Below are 18,179 nucleotides of genomic sequence, written 5' to 3'. Positions count from 1 at the left end.
CAAAATTTAGAAAAAATTAGGGTTTGAGACAAATGTCTGGCCAAAGATGACCTTAAATAAGACGTTTGTCAGACCTCCAACAGTCTTAGGAGGAATGTGTCTTGACACCAGCTCTGGTCAGCCATTGTGAGGTCAGGGAAGTGAGGACGGCTTATCACTGATTTGGCCTCCCTTACAGCATCCCTCACAGGCCACGATGGCTCTTATCTGCCTGAGCTGTCAAAGACAAGGTCTTAACACATCTTTATCAGTCCTTCCCACTACCACACTGGCTCCTGCAGTGAGACTGCTGGATATGTGCGTGAGTTAGTTGTCTGCAGATTCCTTTTTGGTGCCATTGCTGAATGCTCTTGAGTCCAGACATGGTGGCAGATGAGTCAGTGATGACATCAGCACTATAAAAGATGTGTAACGTCACCATATTTTAATTACAACTTTGTCTCTGGATTTGGAAAATGGGACACAGCAAATTGCACCAAAATTCTAACATGTAAAAGTAAGTTTTGAGGCAAAACTTGAAAGAGTCAACAGAGCGGGGCAGATCTGATTTAGGGTGAGAGGCTTTTCCACAGCCGAGAGGCCTTGACAGCAAAAGCACGGTAGCCTTTGAGTTTAAAATTAGACTGGGGGACTGCCAGGAGACCCATGTCAGAGGATCTGAGAGAACTGGAGGTTATATAAGGGCTCAAGAGGTCAGTTCTATAGGAGGCCATTCAGGGCCATTCAGTATTGAGTTATTGGTCTAATTGGATGAAATGTATTTGTGGTGTGTGCTAAAGTTGTTTGTTGCCATCAGTTCTGCGCTGAAACAATCCAGGACCAGTTATGTAGGGGCAACAGAAACATGTGTGAAGTCTCAGGGTTATAACTGTATGCTGATGATGTTGCTTTGTTTGTTGCATCAGAAAGAAAATCCTAAAGTGATATATTCACTTTCTCACCATGCAAACTTTGGCCAAATCTCAATGTTCCCCCTGGGAATCCCGTGTTTCAGGTCACAATGCTATGAACTATGGGTAATTCCCTTACGCTAAGTCTGCAACAATGCCCACTTACGGAAAGGGGGCATAAAGGGCTCCAAAAATCAGTGAGAGATCCCTCACACACTTGATGATTTGACAGTGGGACAGCCTTAAGCCCTTACGGACTTAGCGGGAACGCGCCTCAAAGTCAGTGAGTGCTTAAGGGACCAGGACATTGAAATTGGGCCTTTGTCTCTTGGGCTGTACAGGTAATTCAACAGGCTCAACTAGGTCCACTATCCCCTGAGCTATACCACAAAAACCACTTCAACAACCATGACTTGTAGATGAGTGTCCATTGGCCAAGTGTTTCAGGGCCAAGGGACTCTGTAAGGAAATCCGACATCTCCTGGTTCTACTAAAAGTCCTTTGTCTTTTCAAAGAGCCAGTTGAGATGTTTCAGGGTTCCATCATCCTGCCCCCTGGATGCCTTCCTTTGGAGAGAATCTGGCCCAATTGGGAGACCCTGGAAAGATCTATAACAAGCGGGAGTAAAATTTCAAATAGGCCTTGGAATGCACCAAAATCCTCCAAATGAAGCATGAAGGACATGCTTTGGTAGAAGGAAGCCATGATAACTAGATCTCTTATGATAATCCCAACCAGAACAAACAAACTGGAGGAAGATTTGGTTTGGTCACAAAGAAACACATTCCAATAATGCCATGAATAGTAAGAGCTTCAGTTTTGTTTTGACAACCTCCTATCTTTACAAGATACATGAAAGAGAGTTTTGACTTTTGGAAGTTGCATCTCCCGAGGCTTCTCCTCCGTCAGGTCAAGGCCACACAAGTGAAGTGATTTAAAGCACAGGGAGAGTGAGAGAAACCACACCAGTGAGGAGAAGCAAGAGGAGCTGGGGGGAGGAGGAGGAGGATTTGGCTGGACTGTGTTAATTTGTATTTGGAGTTGTGAAGTCTGAGGGGAGGGCCGGATTAGAAAAGCGGTGGTCCATAGAGAGACACGAGGAGTCAGATTTCAGTTTATGCGAGGGCCCCTGCAGTCGAGACTCACTGAAGCTGCCTTTGTTTGACCGGGGAACCAAAAGAGAGAGAGAGAGGGAGGAGGAGGAGAGTCAGAGGCTTTTAGTTTGGTGTCAGTGAGAAAGGGGGCAGAGTGGGCTCCATCTCTCTCTCTCTGTGTCTTACCAAGGCTCTCACACATGAACAGGACAACTTTAGTTTGGATCTAAGCTCAACATCACTAAAGATGACTTCACGGTAAATGAAAGGCACTTTGTTTTCTCTGAAGAAGTTGTTTTAAGTCAACTTTGAGTCACTTTTTTAACTTTTTACTTCTGTTTTCATGCAGGATTCCTCCCTGGCTCTTTGGATTATTTCTACTCGTCCTCCAGTTCTGCTTCCACCACTCCTCTGCCTATGAGCCGTTGGAAGGTATGTGCTTGTCTCTCCATTTATTGGAATTTATTGGATCAAGTGTTGTGTCTTTCTGCTGAGTGGAACTTTCTGCTGGCTCATGACTTTTTGACTTCATCAGCTGGATGTGAAGCTGGTTCAGGAAACTGAACTTTTTGCTCTTAGAGGGAGGATGATATAACTTTTAGAGAGATGCTTAAACAGCAAAATTACAAGACTGTTCTACTCATACAGGGGGATTACTTGGGGATTGAGTTGAACATAGTTAATATTTTAGAGATGTCAAAATTGCGATGTCATAGCTTTAGAAAGGTTAAAAAGCTGATTATAGACTCAATATTTTGTCCCTCTGGTGAGAAAGTTCAGCAAAAATGAAGCCAAACCCCTGATTTAAAAACAAATCCTGCATCTTATTATGCATTTGAACTCCTTTGCTGGACATAATTTAAGTTTAAGACTCTGGGAACATCTGCAGGGGATTTTGGTCAGTGATTAGATGTCATGTTTTTATTCCACCCACATTTATTCAGAGCAGAACATCCCATGCTTTTGTAATTTCAGATGCAACTAGTTCCAAAGTTTATTCTTGCAATAGTGTGGTAACAGTGCAGAGTGAAATCTTGGGAATTTCTGAAAGCCACTATTTTTAGATGAACTCCATGACTTGGGAGATACCTGCAAGCTTCTGTGCTGGACGATGGTTCCAATTATATCTTGACTGATGTGTTTTCTCTGAGCTTCATGTGCCTTTCTGTCTGACTGTTTTCACAGCTTAAATCTAGATTATCCCCACCATGAATCAATCAATCAGGGGGCTTCAACATGTTCCCAATTAGTGCCTGTTAGTGCACTGTGGACTTTCTTTTCCATTGCAATTGTAGGCAGTGAAAACCTCACAGCGTGCTCACTGACAGGCAGAAGTAGTAATCAGTAGCGCTGCATGATTAAGATTGTGCAGATGATGTAATGCTGCTGATTTGTGAATGTGTGTGTTGGAGGCGAAGGTCATTGTCAATTACGTCTTCATTTTTATTAGTTTTCCTCCCGGCCTTGAGACAGGTCATCACTGCTGCGTCGTCACTGTGCTGGAATCCAGATTGACATTTGCAGCTATGTGTGTGTGTGTGTGTTTATATATGTGTGTGTGTGGATATGTTGACCTATGATCACCACAAGGACCTCCATGTCACAAAAGCAGCATTGTCTGGGCCCATTCAAGTAATTACTGGGTCTCTTTAGCTAATGTGGCCCCACAGAGCTTTGATTGCCGCAGTCTGACATGTTGAATTAAACGCCACTTTGCATGTTTGTGGTTTAAAAAGACTCACCGTTTTAGAAGTGAAACCTGATCCTGTGAGCAGGAGTTTGGTCAGAGAAGCTGTAGTAATGGCTGCAACTGAACAGAACTGGATCATGCTGTGTGAGGAGATGGATCGAGTTCAGTTGATGTCTGACTAAAGAGAACTTTAAACGTGATTTCATGGTTCAGTTTCCTCTTTTTTGTAAATCCTGCAGATGCTCACAGAGCCAAAAGCCCAAACAGGCTTTGTTTGTGCTTTTGCCATATTCATAATCCTCCACCATGATTCACTGTTTCAGAAAAAGGGAAAAAAAAGAAAAGAAACGCGTGTGCAAGTGCATGCCGGCACTCTTGCCAGAAAGAGAGCACTTGGGACAAATATTTCCAGCCTGCATGCTGTAAATATTCTTAAAAACAGAGCTGTCGCCGTGGCAACATTCACATTTCTGTGCTCGTGTGTTGAAATAAAGCCGATATAATCCACTTCCTTTGTGTGGGGAGTTGCATGCTGCTCTCTCACTTGTGCGTTTTTGGTGGATTCAGCTGCATCTGGGTTTTGTCACATTTTGAATTTGACAGAAGGAGATAAATCAGAATCAGCAGTGTTTGGTGAACGCCACGTGGTTTATTCATGAGCACCAGTAGAAGGAAATGATTGATGTGGTGGTATTTAAACAACAATGAAGAAGAGAAAAAGGAACAGTCACATCAACATGTCGAAAAATCATGAAATGAGTTATCATAGAATAAAAATGGGCAAAATATTTACAACCTTTAGGATGTTTTAATAAATTAATGACTTTTAAAACTGCTAAGGAAAGCATCTACAAAATAAATATTAGATCATAGAAATAGATAAAGCAATTACTAGATAGTTGAGTGAATTGAATGGTTGCAATAAAGATGCTTGGAAGAACTGGATGAATGCATGAGTTCACGAAACACCATATAAGCCCATGCATGAGCACATCACCAGGGGTGTGTCCAGACTTTTTGTAGCTGGGGTGGCCCAACCAAGGCAGTGACTTATACAGGGGTGGCATGAGCATGTGCACATGTGCACAAATGGGTGGCTTTTATTTACCCTCTCTGTCTCCACTGATTATATCTACTTTGAGCATTAGAGTAAACAGAAATGTGTGGAGAGAGGGGGATGACGTGCATCGAATCATGTCAGAACAGAGAATTGAGAAGTGTGACAAGGGAAGGAGCCTCTGTACACCAAGAGCCCGCTCTACCAGCTGAGCTAAACCGGCACCCATAATTATTTGGGAACGTCCCTATGTTTCCACATTTCCTTTTTCATAAATTTGTATTAGCTTTTATCCCCCTTTCTGGTAGCCAATTACACCCAACCTATTATCCAGTAGCAATGGACTACAGATGAACTGAAGCTTTTTTTTTTTTAAAGTTATATTTTTGGGCCTTTTTGCCTTTATTTTATAGGACAGCTGAAGAGAGACAGGAAATGTGGGGAGTAGAGAGAGGGGGAAGACATGGAGGAAATGGTCGACCGGCCGGGAATCCAACCGGCGACCCCCGTGACGACTGTAGCCTCTGTACGTGGGGCGCTGAGACCGCTAGGACACCAGCGCCCCTGGACTGTAGCTTTTTGCTAAATCTGGTGCCCATCTTTTTTGTTTATTGCAAACATTTAATTTAAGTGCACGTTGTCCTTTTAAATAAACAAACTAAACTAAGTAGCACAGAGGCCTGGTATCGACCAGCTTCAGGTCAGATCAATCGAATAAAGCGCAGCAACTGGGCGCTTCAGACGAAACCCTTTTCGATCAGCCTATTTGTGACGATTTCTGCTGCTGCTGATCGATATAAAATTACTCATCCATTCATACATTTACTATAAAGTGCTTCCAAAAATCTTGTGGGAGGATAGGGCTTAAATTGAAATGAAATGTAGGAACACAAGATCTAATTTTGAAAATGTCCTAGATTTGTGGAAACATAGGGCTGTGGGAACATAGAGATGACACTAATTATTTAACTTAAAAAAGTAACAAAACCAAGTGGTTACATGACTTTGAAGCTTTACACTTCCAGGACACAAAAAGATGAGGTTTGTCCAAAGTCAAAACCTGACATACTTGAAAGTTGCAAGCAAACTCCTGCATACTGTCATTAGTACCAAAGTGTTTCATTGCAGTTCTTGATGGACTGTTTCCTCTTCTCCGCTCCTGTTTTGTGAAACAGATGTGTGAAGATTTGTGTCTTTATTTCAAGAACCAACAAAGGATAATTGGCTTTATTTAAATGCTTCTTGCAGCCTGTCGCAGCACAGCCCAAACTGTTATTTTTGGCCCAAGTCCAGCCTCTGACAAGACAAATAGTTTAAGATTTGGGGGGGCAGCTTTGGTGTCCAAAGGTGGGGCAATGCCACCCCTGGTGACACCTCTGTGTGCCCCTGCAGATGACAAGGATGAATAGCTACAACATTTAATGAATGGATGCAATAAAGGGAATTTCATGAGCAAACTCCTGAAAAGACAGATTATTAAATAAATGGTTGAAAACATAAATAGAGGAACAAATGTAAGATGAGTTCTCACTTCAGTACATAAAGAAGTAGAGAGCAACATGAAAGCACTGATGTGACATTTTAAAAACTTCTGAAGCATCATGACGTCAGTGTTTGGCCTTTGTGTCCTGTTTCTACTCGTTCATACATGCTGTTTAAGCTGCTATGAATCTTCACTAATTAATAACATGTAAACAATGCAGTACTAAACACATCATCTTCATCCTGGGGTGTGGATGTGTGGGAAAGATGCACGCATATCAAATGTAGTTTGCTCGTAGACAACACCCTAAAATCAACACACACAATGCTGCTCACTCCTGCTGCTCTCCATCTGCCCGACACATGCTTATTATTCAGACGAGATAATGTTTTTAATTACAACGAGGGAACAGTTGAAGCCAAGGACACAGTTGTCTATTAGGCATATGAATCTAAGTAAAGTGGCTTGATGATGTGGCTGATGATGATGACGTGTGTTTTGGAGACAGATGATAACAATGGGGTGATGATGAGGATTATGATTGGGGCCTGAAAGAGATGAAGATGGTTATGATGTGTGAGTCTCTGGAGATCACTGAAGTGCACAAAACAAAGGCTGTTTCTAAAAAAACCAAAAGATTGAAACATCAAAGACGTTTGATCTACGGACGAAAGGGCTGCGAGTTCATTTGGAGGGTTAGATATTCAACCCAAGGCTGATGTTGGTTTGACAAACACTTTTTATCTACCCCTTAAAGTTAAATGTCTGACCTGGCATCGGAGCAGGGCTCATTATTCTCCTCTTTTTTATCTGCTGTTTGTTTAGAGGAGGTCAACTGAGTGTGTTTGCTCTTCTTCTTTAACTTCACCTCCCCCTCTTCAAGTTCTTGACTTTTCCCGCCACTGTGGGGTTTCACTTACAGGCTCAAATACGAGTCCTAATCGGCAACGTTTACAGCAGTGATTTTCCACCTAGGGTCCTTACCCAAGTCAGGGTGATGGTTTTCACATTTTATCACCTGTACCAGTGAGATAACCGTTTTAGTGCTGCGTCAGCCTGGCAGTGTGTTTGCTGTATCACTGCTGCAGGTGATGTCTCTGGCTCTGGCTGTCACAGAATTCACAGACAAACTGTGCCACAAGTACTCAGGGGTGGGACCGTGAACACCTATGATACTACTGTCCAGGACCATGGCAGTGTATGGTGCCCCAGCATCCAAACTTAAAGGGATGTATCAGTTTTTTTGAAGTGGGGTTGTATGAGTTCTATGTCACTAGTAATTGTACTAGCCACAATGGATCCCACTCAGCTTGGCCCCTGTCATGAGAAACTCCAGGGAGAAACGGCACACAAGCTAGGCTACAGTTTTCTGCAGATGGGGCCGATTCTGCAACGTAATTTAGCTAATTTTGGAAGACTCAGACCTGAGCACTCAACTCAGTTTAGGTGAACACTCAACAGGGGATATTTTCAGCACTTTACTTTGCCACCAGAAATCCCATTTTGAGACACTTTTACATCCCAGTTTTGCATTATGTGAAGCAGGAAACGCCTAAGATTACCCGGCGGACACAGTGATGTGTGTAGAGTTTGTTATATCAACTTAGTCTTCCCCTTCAGCAGCTAACATTTTGTATTTTGATCATGTTATCATGTTGTGCAGATCCTAGCTTGCGTGCAATTTCTCTCTGTTTCAGTTTCTCATTAAACTTTAAAGACCTCGACCATTTTTGGGGGCGCCAGACTCTCCTGAATTTATTCGAATATGCTGAATGAGACAAATGTGGTATCAATGGAAAGCTGAGAATGTCCGCTGTAACTGAGTTTTTAAAGCTTGTTGATAGGATTAGCGGTTCAAAAGTTATCCAACATTTAAGAACAAGTAGCCGCCAGTGGCTGTCTAGGTCTTTGAGGGTTAAAGGGGCCTAGCTGAGCGGCATCCGTTATGGCTCGTACAATCAGAGGCATGAAACTCATACAACTTCACTTTAAAAACACTGAAATATCCCTTTAATACTCACTGAAAAAAGCTTAAAAACTTCCCTAAAGCTTCAAAAATTAGAGGTAACTGCTCTATTGAAGTGAAACGAGACTTCTGGGTGTAATAGTTAACTTGACTTCAAAGTATTTTGACAACTGATTTATAGATAATGTGAGATTTTTGCTTTAGATTGTGGATTAAAAAGAAAACACAGTGACTCATCCATTAAATACTGCAGTATTAGCTCATTTTCAGTAACTGCTACAAAGCTAAGTTATTGGGCATCATCTGGTAACTTGATATATGTAGTTTTAGTTGATGCATTGCCTCTGCTGCAGTTAATTTGTTAAATATGGCTTCAATTTTTAGTATCGAACAGTCATACAGAATTTCAAACATCATATTTTAACTGCACAAGACTGTCTTTGTTTTCGTCTGCATCTCTGATTTGATTTCACTGGCTCCTTTGCTGCAGTTACTCCCAAAACTCTGGAAAATATCAAGTAGCGTACAAGAGTTGATGACAGTTTCAGAAAAACAGAGACAGGGCAGTGAAGGACGACAGGGGATCAGAGACAGACAGAAGCAGGACCTGACACTCAAGTTTTGATCCTTAAGAAAGAAAACCAGCTGTACGACGCGTTAATTAATCATAAAGATTAATCCTTCTTTAGATTTGTCAACCTTTGAAAAGGATCTGAGTTTAAGGAAGTGTTGCGTCAATTGTTCCACATCTACTTGGACTTGATTCTAACTTAATGAGATTCTGGTTTGGCTTCAGTTTATTGTAGGTCATCTGGCCAGCAGCCCAGCTCAGAGGTAACCCGTCAGGTCTTGATTCAAGGCCCAGAGAGGGTTTCTGTCCAACAGTGATTTCATGACTGAGCAAGAAGAAACACAACACACCGGAGACTTCTTACAGTTTTTGGCATTTTCCTCTAAATTAATGTCAACTTTTATTCCACCCTACACTTGATGAGTCAACTTATATCCCGTGCATGAACGTTTCTACTTTTCTGTTCCACTCTTGATACTTGGCAAAAAAACACAACAATGAGCTCCAAGAGCATATCAAAAGAGGAAAAACACAGAGATCAGAGCGACTCACTAAATGTAAACTCACAGAGAGCTGCCAGATGTTTCTTTGACAATGCAGATGTGTATACTCGTGTAGGTTGTTCAAGGTTTTTACAGAATGATGTGATCTTTCTCTGTCAAATTACAAAGTATTGATGTGATAGTGTTTACCTTTTAGCAGAGGCTGTTAGTCAGATTCAAAACAAACCACTTCACCAGTGCTTTAACCAGTTCACTCTGAGGCAAGCGAGTCCGGAGCTTCAACTTTCTTTCCATTTTATTCGTCTTTCCCAGAGCAAACTGTACTTTCTTAACCTTTGGAAAGGCAGGTGATGGAGTTTGTTGAGCCATAGTGTCCACCAAGGTTGGCGGTCAAAGTAATGCATGTGTCAAACAAACAACTTTCCTCAGGACACAAGAGTCCTTGTCCAGTTTCGGAGCAAAAGTAGAAGATGAATCATCTTAAGTGTTATTAATTGAGTCATGTATGAACCATGACTTCACTTACTTTTCCAGTTTTTCAAAACACCAAAATCCCCTTTTTTCAATTATTGAATATGATGAGAAAACCAAACCAAATGGAGGTTGTTCCATGTTAACTTTTGGGACCACAAGTATTAATTCAAGTTCAGGTACCGCCTTGAGAGGTTACCCAAGGTCAAACACCTCTTGCAAACATACAACACATAACCTCTACTCCAGCCCGACTTCTGTCCTTGTTCTGTTTTTATTCATCTGCTTTATTTTATCTATTTTTTTTAGTATTATTTTTCTGTAAAGCGACTTTGAGTACTAAGAAAAGCACTATACAAAACATATCAATTGTTATTATTATTATTAGTAGTAACAATCAGAAAATCTGAAAAGTTAAAATACCTCAGTATGCGGCGCCAGTGGCCTAAGCCAGGGGTTCCCAAAGTGTGGTTTCGGGACCACCTGGGGGGGTCACAAGACACAATGGGGGGTCTTGAGATGTCTTCCAGAATATTTTTTTTTTAAAGCTATCTAAAAATAGTACATTTTACCCATTATAGTAATGAATATCGACAAAAATAGAAGCTAAACTTGAAATAAAACCTTGAAAATAGAAAATATAATGAGTTTTCTGCCTTTCTTTGTTGCCAGATGACTCCTAAGTTTAGGGTTAGTGAACAGTTAATGATCAAAAGCATCAGTAGCAGCAGGTTAATTCATAACAGCACAGGAAACTCAGCCACGTGCTCATATAGGCTAATTTTCTGCAGACCAGCTAAATGAAGCCACATTAAATCACTTTGAGGGACAGTGGGGGTCGCAAGTCTTTGGCATCTATATTTTGGGGGTCATGGGCTGAAAAGTTTGGGAACCCCTGGTCTAAGCGCGCTCCATACACAGAGGCTATAGTCCTTGTCGCAGCGGTCGTGAGTTCGACTCCTATCCTCGACTATTTCCTGCATGTCTTCCCCCCCTCTCTCTGCTCTCCACATTTCCTGCCTCTCTTCAGCTGTCCTATCAATAAAGGTGAAAAATGCCCCAAAAGTATACCTTAAAAAATGTCCCAGTATCTGCACAAAGCAAACTGTTTGTTAGTTTGTTGTTGATAGAGGGATACGAGTCCTTTCTGCAGCCATTTACACTTTTATTAGTCAGCAAGCTAAAACTGATTCAAGATGCACTTCAGGAAACATGTGCCGCACATGTCCCAGATTATTTTTGTTTACTTTCACCAACAGCTGAATTCTGTCCAACACAACGGCTGTTCTGATCTTCATCCGGCTCCTAATAAGTTTCTTGCACTGAGACTGACGCAGTTTCCAGTGTTGACTTTTACTTTTATTGATTCAGTCACATAGCCTTGATGTTATTTACTTATCCCTCTGTCTTTTTTAAGAAACAGGACGTGATGTGGAGTTTGGAGGGTTTGAGTGTGGATTATGCTGACTTCACACTCTGAGGAAATCTGCTCAAAAAGTCTCAGGCCTTGAGCGTGTGATCTGCAAATAATTTGAAGACAGAACCTCAAAGCAGAGACATGTTGGTTATCCTGAAGGGTAAACAGGAATAGCTAAATTTGTCCTGAGCAAAACAAGCCCCTATTTTAAGTGGTAGACTCAGTGTGAGCACAGACGCTCTTAAAGGAGGTGGGTGACTTATCTTAACGCTTGAAAGGACAAAGACAGGATGTTTAAGTATAGGACAGACTGTGTGGGAGGGTAAAGGTGTGACGCATGATGTCACTGTGACCTCCTTCCTTTGCATCCTCCTCTTTTAGTCAGACGATGGAATCTTAAATATCTCAACTAAAGATTAGCAGAGGAATCTGTGAATACCTTAACATCTTAAATTGAATAGATTATTAATGCTGTAGAATAAAAAGCCCTTTATAGTGAGAATTGTTTTTATGTTGTTGCTCTTTGGATTTAACACTTGTGCTTATTAAGTCCTTATCCAAACATCAGTCATTAAGAAAATCAAAGCTTTGGCCCACACAGAGCTTTCTTGATGATGGCTGTTTTCGTTCATTGGCCTTCATGTCAATGTTTGATGATGAAGATCAAAAGGAGCACAAAGTTCTGACTTTTCTTTCTTGCTTTTTTTTCTCTTTCTGTGCTTTAAATGTCATAATTTAAAATGTTAATACACTATATTTAAACATACCTATCTTATTTTGTACCAAGCTTTTTTTCAGCTTTGTTTCAGCCTTTCATAGTTTGAAGTTTGAAGTTTTTTATTTTATTCCAGGGTCAGAGTGCACAGCACGATCATTCCTTGTAAGGAAACTGAGGGAGAAAATTATAACAGAAGAAAACAAAATAATAATAATATGATTACCAGAAAATATACCAGCAAAGTCTTTTTCCCATTTTCCCAACACTACCTCCTTTTTATTTTCAATCTCACCATCTAATATAATTTCCACTGGTATTTTCTTGAATTTCTGAGGGCCTAGTTTGTTTATCTCCTTCCAAAACTGTAATGGATTATTACTCTGTGACCGATCCAACTTCAGTGCTTGTCCTCTTTTAAACCGCCTTTTACAGAACCTCCAGTGTTTATCAAAAATAAATTGAGTTTGCCTGTATTTTCCTCTAAGTTGCCTTCTAACATATGAGCGCTCACATTTTAAAAATTGCCTCTCAGCCTGTCTTTTATCATTCCAAAGTTTTTGGAGTTCTGGATTCCTTATATATTATAGGACAGATAATCAAGTCAATTCAAGCTTTATTTATAAAGCACATTTAAAAACAACCTCAGTTGACCGAAGTGCTGTACAGTTATTAAAACACAATAAAATCATACACAAATATAACAATCAGTAAAAACAATAAAAGAATAGTAAGAGCTCAATTTAGGAAATAAAAAGAGTAAAAAAGTAAAAAAAAAGCCAAGGATTCTCATTTAGCTGGGACTGAACGCTAAGGAGAAAAGATGGGTTTTCAGTACTGTTTTAAAGTGCTCAACAGACTGCAGCTCTAACCTGGAAAGGTAGGATGTTCCACAGCTTTGGGGCCACCACTGAGAAGGCTCTGTCCCCATATAGAGAGTCTATAATATTAATAGATGATGAAATACTTAGATTGTATGCCTTACTGCCTCAACATTGTGATGCAGAGATCACATGTTTTGATTTAGTTTTTGTTACTGTAAAATCTGGACTATAAGTCGCTGAAGTATATAAGTTCCAATGTGGAAAAAGGTTTAAACTAAATCTTTCAGCTTGGTGATTCCCATTGCATTCAGCAAAGTCCACAATGTGTGGAGTCTGCAGCTGTGTAGCTCTTTCTAGTACCATCTGTGGAGCTTGCAATCCTGCAAGCTTCCAGTACTGTAGTTGAGCTTATGCCAGCTTTAACAGTTGTGCAGACTGAACCCACTGCCAACAATGAATTTGCCTGGAGATGTGCCATCAACCTCCCCTGGTCACTTGTTGTCCTAATGAGGAGTCTTAAAAACAGCACTCCACAAGGTTTATTTTGCTGCCTCATATCCCAGCATGCTTTGCACATCAAAGCAGCTTCTTGCAATACTATGAATGGGGACCAATTTTCAATCGCATCAGGTTGCATGCTGTGGGAGATGATGGCGACTGTGGTGCATGTCTGAATGGCTTGGTATGAATCATATACTGTTTAAATAATGGACGTAGTATCCGTGACATCACCCACCTGTTTCTGAAGCGCTGTTTTGAGGCCAATGAGCCTCCTAGCCAACAGTTACAGTCCTGCCTGTCAATCAAGTCAGCTGTGCCTCTCATTGGAAGACTCGTAATCTCAAAATCTTTGAAATCGCCGCGTTGTGAAAAAATTCACCCCCCCTACAGTGTGTGCGGATCCAGAAATGAGCTATCCAGACTACACTCGTCTTTTGTACCAGGCTGTAAACATGTTTATTTCTGCTGTAAAGATCGGCTTTTTTGAATTGGTGTGTATGTGGTTTCCGGTACTTCCAGAGCCAGCCTCAAGCGGATCCTCGATGAACTGCAGTTTTTAACACTTCTGCATTGGACCCATATTTTTAGAATGGAGGCGTCCGTTTGGTATGAATACAGTACCACAATATGTGCCCAAAGGATCAATGCTTCTTATGGAGTAAACATAATAATGCCTTCCTTCTAATGTTTCAGCTGATTGTGCCGCTTACACCTGCAAAGAGAACTCTTTAAAAGAGTCACCAAGACACTGTTAATGGAGCAAAACAAAGCCAGGGTTAGTATTTTTTACCTTGATCAGTGATAAGACTTTGTTTACAAGTTACCATGTGAAGCATCCACTCTAATCTTAGCTCAACTTAACAGCAGATGTGTAAAAAGGCCTCTAAAAGTGCATATATAGAGCTGCAGGGAGCAGGCTAATGACTGGAACACATCTGAGAGAAACAGAAGAGAAAAACGTTCTATCTTTTCAGCACCACTAATGACTTTACCTTGAACAACTTGCTCAGTTAAATGGCAAACAGTAGACTGTTGAAGGTTTGAGTGAGTGCAACTGTGAAAGTGACGCAGGATGAAAAGAAAATTCCCCTCTGAAGCCGAGTGTCGGAACATTACAGCACATAAACATGGTTACAGCTGTAAAGGGCAACGTTGTGACTGAACCACAGTGCATCCTGTGTGCTTTGAGGATTTCACTGAATTAAATGTGACACTCGATAGAAGTTATGAGTTAAGCTGCATTCCTGTAGGAAATACCAGGCTCATGCAGAAGGGGATTAGAGGTGCATCAAAACTTCAATTTACGATCATTCAAAGTGGTTTGAATTAGCGTGTTTACTTTCTGGGAGCGGCTTGCTTCCTGCTTTTTTTTTTTTTTTTTTTGCACCACAGAAGCCTGAATGGTAAAAACATGGAATATGTTACAGTCTGGAAAGTGTCTGTCAGGGAGGAAAGATGGAGCTGAAACAAGCAGGTGTGTGTTCAGCTGTGAAGAGGACACAAGGAGGGAGGAGCAGCGGAGCGTCTGAGTGTTTGTGAGTGCAGAGCAGCTGTGTGTGGCTCTAAAACTGATAAAATATGAATTACAGTGTCCCCAGTTTAACTCAAAAACCCTGTTACATGAGGAATATTTATCCCACCAGAACAATGTGTGCACATGCCAGTGTATGGGTAAAAATGAGGATATCTCTGCCTGTGTGTCTGTGTTCGAACTCTTCTTAGGCAAGGCAAGGCAAGGCAGCTTTATTCGTATAGCGCATTTCATACACAAGAGTAACTCAATGTGCTTTACATTAAAAGATTAAAAGCATTGGTAACATTCAGACAAGCACAAAAGAGCACAATTAAAATGACAAATATAGTAAAACAGAAAAGAAAAGGAAAGTTAGAAATATGTTAAAAATTACATTAAAATTTGCATTTAAAGTGAGTTAAAATGAGCTTAAAACAGGAAGGCAGTGACAAATAAGAAAGTCTTAATCTTTGATTTAAAAGAGGTGAGAGTTGGAGCAGACCTGCAGCTTTCAGGGAGTGTGTTCCAGATATGAAACGCTGCTTCACCATGTTTCGTTCTGACTCTCGGGACTGAAATCAGACCAGTACCTGATGACCTCAGAGGTCAAGATGTTTTCATACAGTAGCAGCAGATCAGCAATGTATTTTGGGCCTAAACCATTCAGTGCTTTATAAACCATCAGCATGATTTTAAATTCTATTCTCTGACAGACAGGAAGCCAGTGTAGGGATCTAAGAACTGGAGTGATGTGGTCTACATTTTTGGTCCTTGTTAGGACTTAAGCAGCAGCATTCTGTATGAGCTGCAGCCGTCTGATGGACTTCTTAGGGAGTCCAGTAAAGACACCGTTACAGTAGTCTAGTCTGCTAAAGATAAATGCATGGACGAGTTCTTATCGTCGTCAGTCAGAACAAATGTACTCCTTTTTTCCTTTTTCATCCTAAAATATTACCTTTGCAATTATTTGATGAATTCTCATTTGATCAGGCTGTTACCCTCAAAACAAGATACTAGTGCTTCTGATCATACTTTAATAAAAACAAATACATTACTTATTAGAAATCAGCTCATCGTCTGCAAATGGTCGAACACTACCAGGATAAGTGCAGCTTTGGCTTAGCTCTACATTTTATCCACGACTTTCTTTCTATGTTGCACAACAATGCCAATAATATGAAGGGATCTTAGCATTAAACCCATATGGAATTGTTGAACATCCAACTCCTAAACCATATTTATTACCTCCATCCTCTAACTGCTTCAGCTTTTCTTTGAAGTCTTTCTAAAAGACTTTGGAGCCTGCTTTCGGGAATTTGTTTCCATGCAGCCACACGAGCATTTATGAGTTTGGCCACTTATATTTTGGCCGTTTCAGATCATTCAAAAGATGCTGGAAGGAGTTAGAGCCAGGATTCTGTGACAGCCAGTCCACTCTTAATTGTCCAAAATGTCTTTCAGGAACTTGGAATAAAATCTGGCCTCATATTTTAAAGTCAGGTAAGTTTTTCTAGGTGATTATCTTTGATGTTGCTGCGTAAATCAAAAATCATAGGTTAGCTAATAATACAACCAGGTTATAATGATGCATGTGTGCTGCCACTTCTCCAAGGTTCCACCAGGTCAAAGCTCAGCAGGGTTTCTGGCATGTTGACCCAACCTTGAACTGTTTATGGCTCTGGTTTGGTCTCCCTGTCCAGCTGATGGATAGCTTCTGGTCATCGGCAAACCAAAAACGTAGACTTCAAAGTGAATCTGAAGGTTAAACTTTTCACCACAGAAACTTGAACCTTTCATCTGTTGATAGTCTTTCCCATGTTTCTACACAGTTACCCCTTCCTGAGAGGAAGAGCTTGATTTGTATTGGAGGTGTAAGCTCTTGCATGGTGCTTGTTTGTATGGGCGTTTCTTTTTGAGCATGTTGGAGAGCGATAAAGGAAGACACGAATGTGACACGCATCTGTAGAGAGGATTTTAATTGCTTCCCAGTGGGTGGTGGGATTAGTGGTGGTGTTTATGGTGGTTTGATTGTAGTTTTGTGGCATGTGTGTCCCTGTGTTTGCACTCAGATGGTCTGCAGCTGCGTTGGTTTGGAGCACACTGTCAACTCAGCTTCCTGAAAATCCCATCAAAATTCTAATTAAGGGTCTGGGTCTGAGTTTACCTGGTTTCTACATCAACTGCTGGAGAGTAAACATCAACAAACATCTGTGTCTATCTTCCTCCCTTTTACTTTCTGCTTCCTCTTTTGGCTTTCCTATCAACCTTTCTTTTCCGTCCTCTGTTTTTTTTAATTTATTTACCCTGCAAATGAATTAAACTACACAACATCAGACAATTAATTTCACACATTGGTTTGTGGTTAGAACTCAGCTGCTGTTGGCCTCTCATTAGCACTTTAGATTATTGTGTTCGTGCACGTAGTAGACTCTTTCACTTCAACCACTCCAAAACCAAAAGTATGTGGCATCTGTCCAAGAAAAAGTGCTGAATGTGCTTTTTCTTTTGCTGGATCAGACTCTACGGCTGTAACTGAAGAGTGTCTCTCTCTGTTTTGCATTTCTCTTACAGTCCAAGAGCCGTGCATGAGCAATTATACATATTTTATCGACATCAATTACATTACAAAAAGCTGCTTTGTTGACTAAAGTTGGTTCCTGACCTCTAATGTAGAGGTGTGCATCAGATTTGACCCTTTTTATGTTGTACAACCATCTGTGGTGTTGCCTCGGGCGGACAGTCATGGCATATTAAAGGTGACATATTATGCTCTTTTTTATCAAAATATATTGGTCCCCAAAACATGTCTTTAAAGTTTATGCTCAAAAAGACACTTTGAAATCAGATTTTGGAGTGCCTGTAAACCCCTCTTTTTCAGCCCTGCTCAGAACAGGCTGTTTACTGTGTCTGTGCCTTTAAATGAGAATGAGCTCTCTCACTTTCTTAATTTGATCCAGAATCTGATCCTGACGGAGAGGCGAATGTAGCAGGACCTTTCTGAACGATTGGTCACAGACTTTGTGTTTCTTGTTGTTTTATTTGTCAGCATGTCGACGTGTGTCTTGGTACACAGCTAAGAACATGTAGCTATGTGGCTATGCAAACTAGCGCTAGCACTTTTCCATGAAAAATAAAAATCATCCACTAGATCTTCAAATCTGCAGACGTGGGGAGTAAAACCGACCTTTGTGTTTATTAGGACAGCCTACAACTAGCATGCCTCCCTCCTAAGCTCCTTGTTAGCACACATGTGTGCAGGGAATGAAAAACGGAGGAGGAGTTGAGGGCTGAACAAGCTCCAAGCTCGATTTTGCATAATATGTGACCTTTAAGATTTTCTGCAGACATTGCACAAAGAAATTCTGATTCAACAAACTTTTGCAAGCTGGATTCAAGAAAGAGAAAATTGCGAGGCCACAGAAATGAAACTAAAGACTGTGTTTCTTCTCATTCGAAGTGATGGTACTTGTGTTCGACTAGATGT

General features: G+C 40.9%; 1 protein-coding gene across 2 annotated transcripts in view; it reads left to right on the top strand.

Moving 5' to 3' along the window:
- The first annotated feature begins 1,938 nt into the window (after positions 1–1,938).
- Positions 1,939–18,179, top strand: part of LOC117829080 (collagen alpha-1(XVIII) chain-like) — an 87,362-nt gene continuing 71,121 nt past the window's right edge. The window contains exons 1-2 of one of the 2 annotated variants that reach the window (XM_034706619.1): positions 1,939–2,242; positions 2,334–2,416. In XM_034706619.1, the coding sequence (XP_034562510.1) occupies positions 2,232–2,242; positions 2,334–2,416 (94 nt within the window). In that variant the 5' untranslated portion in view covers positions 1,939–2,231. The remainder of the gene's footprint in view (positions 2,243–2,333; positions 2,417–18,179) is intronic. The other variant, XM_034706620.1, reaches the window with a different exon arrangement.

This window comes from Notolabrus celidotus, chromosome 17, assembly GCF_009762535.1.
Source record: "Notolabrus celidotus isolate fNotCel1 chromosome 17, fNotCel1.pri, whole genome shotgun sequence".
Classification (NCBI taxonomy): Eukaryota; Metazoa; Chordata; class Actinopteri; order Labriformes; family Labridae; genus Notolabrus; species Notolabrus celidotus.
The sequence above is the reverse complement of the archived record's forward strand: the minus strand, read 5'-3'. Positions and strand labels throughout refer to the sequence as shown.